This window comes from Primulina eburnea, chromosome 16 (assembly GCF_022965805.1).
Source record: "Primulina eburnea isolate SZY01 chromosome 16, ASM2296580v1, whole genome shotgun sequence".
Taxonomy (NCBI): domain Eukaryota; kingdom Viridiplantae; phylum Streptophyta; class Magnoliopsida; order Lamiales; family Gesneriaceae; genus Primulina; species Primulina eburnea.
Window position 1 is genome coordinate 16916762 of NC_133116.1, and position 5634 is coordinate 16922395.

The 5634-nt window shown below is 40.0% G+C and overlaps 1 protein-coding gene across 1 annotated transcript; it reads right to left on the reverse strand.

The window, feature by feature from the left end:
- Positions 1–2647: 2647 nt before the first annotated feature.
- Positions 2648–3643, reverse strand: LOC140816080 (uncharacterized). Its single transcript, XM_073175146.1, has one exon. The coding sequence runs from the start codon at positions 3641–3643 to the stop codon at positions 2648–2650; it is 996 nt and encodes a 331-aa protein (XP_073031247.1).
- Positions 3644–5634: the final 1991 nt, after the last annotated feature.

Here is a 5634-nt window from a genome sequence, read left to right on the forward strand (position 1 = left end):
GATCAACGCCCATAGGCTTGTATCCCTCACAGTTATCGATTTATATCGATGGGATATTTGCACCCACAGTCAGAGATACTATTGATATCAATCCAACCAGAGAAAAGAGAATACCATCGTATTGCTATTGCTATTGCTACAGTTATTGCTACAGTATTCATGTTTCAGAGTTGATGGTATTTATGATTTCAAAGTCATGTTTTACAGAGTATACTATGTATCATTGCTATGTAAGAGTTCCACTTGCTGAGATTTATTCTCATTTCAGTTATTTCATGTGATGCAGATCAGAGTGGCGGCCCGGGACGTTGACTGTGGATTGGGGTCATATGCATACACCGTTGAAAGGAAGATTTTGACATGATCATAGGAATGATGTTTTGTATTTTTGGCTTTGTCATTTAAATGATCATGTATTGCTATTTTGTAAACATTTTTATGAAATGTATTTTGAAACTCCTTCCATATTTTAAAGAAAATTATTTTTATTCCGCTGCGTATTTTATTTAAAGAGGTCAGGGGTGTCACATTTGGTATCAGAGCGGTGTTCTTCGGACCAATGCATATGACTTCGTCTACATTCAACTGTCCGGGTGTTTTCTTGCATCTATCCATTGTTATATATTGATATGTCTTTTGTGAGCACATTGTAGAGTAGAGGATGCCACCTAAGAGGAAAGCTATAGAGGTTGTGATGGGTTTTTGGCTTCTATGGTTGATGTGGATAGCATGGTTAAGTTGAATATTGATGATATTGATGAGATGAGAGAGAGATATCCTGAGTTGTTCGTGCAGTGACGTCAATTTCGGGGAAGAAATTCCTCTAAGGAGGGGAGATTGTAATAGCCGAGCCCGGTGTACGGTATGGTTTAAGATTTTGTATGATTATTGGCTATTTGGGTAAGTTTAAGTATAGTTTGCATGTTAAGAGTTTCGAGTTATGATTTATAGTATGGTTGGTTTTAGATGATGTGCAGTGTTATTGTAGCGGTGTTACGATTAAATTCATGATAAATAGTATATTGATCCAAATGAGGTGAGGCCAATTGGAGTGGTTAGATAAGACATAAGGCTATAACTTTCTTATTTTGAGTTTTGTTCAAATCATTGGGGAAGGTAAGCCAAAAGTGTCCCGAAGTGTGTTGTGTGTTTCGACGTTCCTCCAGTGACACAGGTTGGGAGATTTAGCATAACTTTTTACTCAGACCTCCAAATGATCTGAAATTTTGAGGGAGTCAAGATAAGACATAGAGCTACAACTTTGTAGTTTACAACTTTTTCCAATTCGGACGGGAAGAGGCGTTTCTGAGGCGATCTTTGTAGAAGCTGTGCGCAGAGTAAGATTTGGTCCGAAGGTAGAGCGCACCCGCGGTCATGTAAGGACCGCACCCGCGGTCCCAGTGGTTCAGAAATTGATATTTGGTCGTAGGCTTGGCGCACCCGCGGTCCTTGGAGTGCCGCACCCGCGGTCTTGCTTTTTGGAGGTATGGTCGAGATTTAAAGTAACTTTTTGGATGATTTGACTTCATTTCTCTTCTTCTTTCCCCTTCAATCTCGTTTTCTCTCTAAGGAGCAAGGGTTTTCTTCCATTTCATCCATTTCCTACCTTTGATTCTTGGATCTAGTTCGATTTTCGACTTGAGATCGAGGTTCTCCGTGGTATAAGGAAGCTAAGGTAAGCTTTTGGTGCGATTCTTTTAAGGTTTTGGGTAAGAGTTGACTTGGGTTGATGTTCTTGTTGGATTTATGGATTAATTAGCTTGTAATCTTGGATATTGAGTTGATGTTGGTGTTATTTATGGATTATTGTTGTAGGTGGTGAACCAAGAGCTAAATTTGAGGTGTTCTATTGGGTTGTAAGTGGAATTTCATCCCTTTGCTCACATGATGATATATGTATTGTGTTTTAAAGGTTTCAAAGTGTTATTCCCTTCCATTGATCCATTGTTATATATTGATTTCATTGATTATCTATTGGAGGCATTGTATGTCTCACTATTGTTAAAAAGGGAATACAAGAGAAAATATGAGATTGTGAAAGGACGGCTTTAAATGCTATTCAGAGTTCAAATGTTTCTATTGGATTGATAAATATGTAGCCAGAGAATTGCATGCAATTAGTTGATCAACGCCCATAGGCTTGTATCCCTCACAGTTATCGATTTATATCGATGGGATATTTGCACCCACAGTCAGAGATACTATTGATATCAATCCAACCAGAGAAAAGAGAATACCATCGTATTGCTATTGCTATTGCTACAGTTATTGCTACAGTATTCATGTTTCAGAGTTGATGGTATTTATGATTTCAAAGTCATGTTTTACAGAGTATACTATGTATCATTGCTATGTAAGAGTTCCACTTGCTGAGATTTATTCTCATTTCAGTTATTTCATGTGATGCAGATCAGAGTGGCGGCCCGGGACGTTGACTGTGGATTGGGGTCATATGCATACACCGTTGGAAGGAAGATTTTGACATGATCATAGGAATGATGTTTTGTATTTTTGGCTTTGTCATTTAAATGATCATGTATTGCTATTTTGTAAACATTTTTATGAAATGTATTTTGAAACTCCTTCCATATTTTAAAGAAAATTATTTTTATTCCGCTGCGTATTTTATTTAAAGAGGTCAGGGGTGTCACACAGGTTGCTTCCATCCAAAATTCGGATGATTCCTCCAGCCCGGGTTATATGAAAAACTGTATGGATTGTACTGTTGTCGGCCGTGGTTTCCCACATAATTTACTGAGTCTCCCCCGAAGCATTGTATTCCCTCACAGGACATATCTGGCATGAATGGCATGTCACTAGATGAACTACCAACCATTTCAGCACTTCCTTGAATCTGATTCACTAACTTGACTGGTGTTGACTTCTGTGCTTGTAATTGTGCCATCTGATGCGTCAATCCGTCAAGTTTCGCTGTAATTGCTGTCAGAGCATCCATCTCAAGGAATCCTACTTTCTTCTCCCTGCGGTTGTCTTGCCAACCCACATTGCTCTCGGCCATATTAGATATGATTTCGAGCGCTGCGGTTGGCGTTTTCCTGTACAAGCTTCTGTTTGCTGCCGCATCGAGCATAGATCTCACAGAAGGATCTACCCCATAATAGAATGTCTCAACCTGTTGGCCTATTGAAAAGCCATGTCTCGGGCACATCCTCAACATCTTCTTGAATCTCGCCCATGCTGAATTCAGTGATTCCCCATCTCTCTTTCTAAATGATGTGATTTCATTTCTTAACTGTGTAATCTTAGTTGGGGGAAAATACATGTGCATAAAGAACTCGACCAATCCTTCCCATGTCGTGATAGAACCAGCTGGAAGGTCTCGAAGCCACTCCATAGCCTCTCCTTGTAGGGAAAATGGAAATAATCTGAGTCGAATGGCATCAGTACTCACCCCATTGCACTTGATTGTGTCACAGATTGACAGAAAGTTCTCCAGATGTGCATTAGGGTCTTCAGACGGTGATCCTCCAAACTTGACTTGGAGTTGAATCATCTGGATGATGCCTGGCTTGAGTTCGAATGTATTCGCCTGAATCGTAGGGCGGATGATACTAGACCCATAACCTTCAAATGCTGGTCGATGAAGCTCCATCAACGTACGATTAACTTCTTCTCCGGCCATTTCTGTAACTTCTGGTTTACGGTCTATTTCAGATTCTGCTTCAGAGTCCAAAGACGAGTTGTTGTTTCTTCTATTTCTACTACTCTGTAAAATTGATACTCGGGTGGTGAAGGACACGGACCCCGTGTAGGGGTCCGGTTACAGGTCCGTGTAAACTCTGCCCAAGAATTCTTCCGAGGGTTGATGTACACGGACCCTTACACGGGGTCCGTGTAAGGGTCTGTGTTTAGACTCTCATTTTTCCTCTTATTCTTCCGGGTATTTCTGACGTGGCATTGCGGAGTTTGACTTTTCTTTCATTTCTTTGGCTTTCATCCTCTTTTGGTCAAACCTGCAAATAGCCATAATGGGACGAAATAAGCGCAAAACTCGGAATAAAAAATGCCAGATAAGCACGAATACGACAAAATAAATGCCCTAACATGCTATATAATTCGTGCTCATCAATCATCTATCCACATTCTCAGCCAAACTGATAGAGCTGACGAAGATGTCTTACAAAAGCTGTGCGAAGAAGCTATGCGATTGAGAATCTCTAGTTCCTTTTGAAGCATCAGTTGATGGATGTGACCATCTTTAAAGACGTCCACCCACACAATGATATTCAAGCGCTCCTGCACTTCTGTCAACTGTTCCACCAGTCTGGGAGTGGTAGCCTCTCCAGAGTTATACAGGAACTCTAGCTCCTGTAATTTTTCCCAGAAGGGAAGACTGGTGTAGAATACTTCGTGTAAGGCTTGAGATTATTAGTCTTCATTGATGTGAGAGTCGGAAGATATGAGTATGCATGACATATAATTAGAGTTTTTGAATAAAGGAAGACCGCTCCCGCGCCTAGAAAATGACCGCACCCGCGGTTGATGGACAGGAAGTTAGCCATTTTTACAGTAGGGTCACCGCACCCGCGGTGGATGTCCAGTAGGTTAGGAATTTTGGTACGAAGCAACACCGCTCCCGCGGTCGAAGTTTATACAATTTTGGATGGATTGCTGAAGCTTGAGCGCACCTGCGGTCTAGAGGGAGCGCATCCGCGGTGCTGCATGCGAGAAATCCACCCTTGTTTCTTATGATGACACATGGCAGGGTATATATAAGCTTAGTGTTGATTCATTTCTTCTGCATTTCATCAGAGGAAACCGAGAGAGAAGTGGTAGGAATGTGCAAGGTTCTTTCATCTTAGAAGCTAGCTTGTGAAAAATTCATCCAACTAAATTTTAATCCGAGTTAAGATTCGTATTCCTCTCAACACCGGCTTCGAAAGGATGTAAGTATGATTCATTTCAGCATGGTTCGAAATGTGTATGTTGGGGGAAATCAGATTTGGTTGCTATTATGCATTCTTATGATTCTTGTGAATGTATATTCGAAACCGGATCGAAGAAATGATGTGATATGCTATTGTTTTAGATTTCCAGCATGTTTGAGTTAAGAATATGCAGAATTGGCTTTATGGATTGTGTCTTGAGGAGTATGAATTGTTGAGATGTGTTCATGATAAGAATTGTGAGTTGTATTGATATGACCGGTATCGAGAACTACGCGGTTATGCCGTCGAAATTTTACTGACATTGATTGTTGATTTGTACAAGACTTACTTTGAGTTATATCTTGATTGATTATGTCTATACAATTGTCGTTTCAGATTTTATTGGCAACTTTGATAGCGAGACTTCGACTACGATAGATTGTGCGACGAAAGGTATAATTCATGTTTTTTTTGGGGAATACACAACTCAAATGAGATTCAATTTGAGTTTCCCAACAAAATCACATACTAGAATTGTTGTTTATCTTTTGATATGATTATGATTTGTTTATAGATTTATATTCTAATCTTTTGATATGATTATGCTTTGTTTATTGATTTATATTCAAGCATTTAAGATAGGAGAGTCATTGGCAGATTTGTCAAACTTCTAGACGTTCGGTGTATCGGCGCATAGGAGCAGACTTCCTCCGATTGTAGACTTTCGATACAGACATGACCGAAG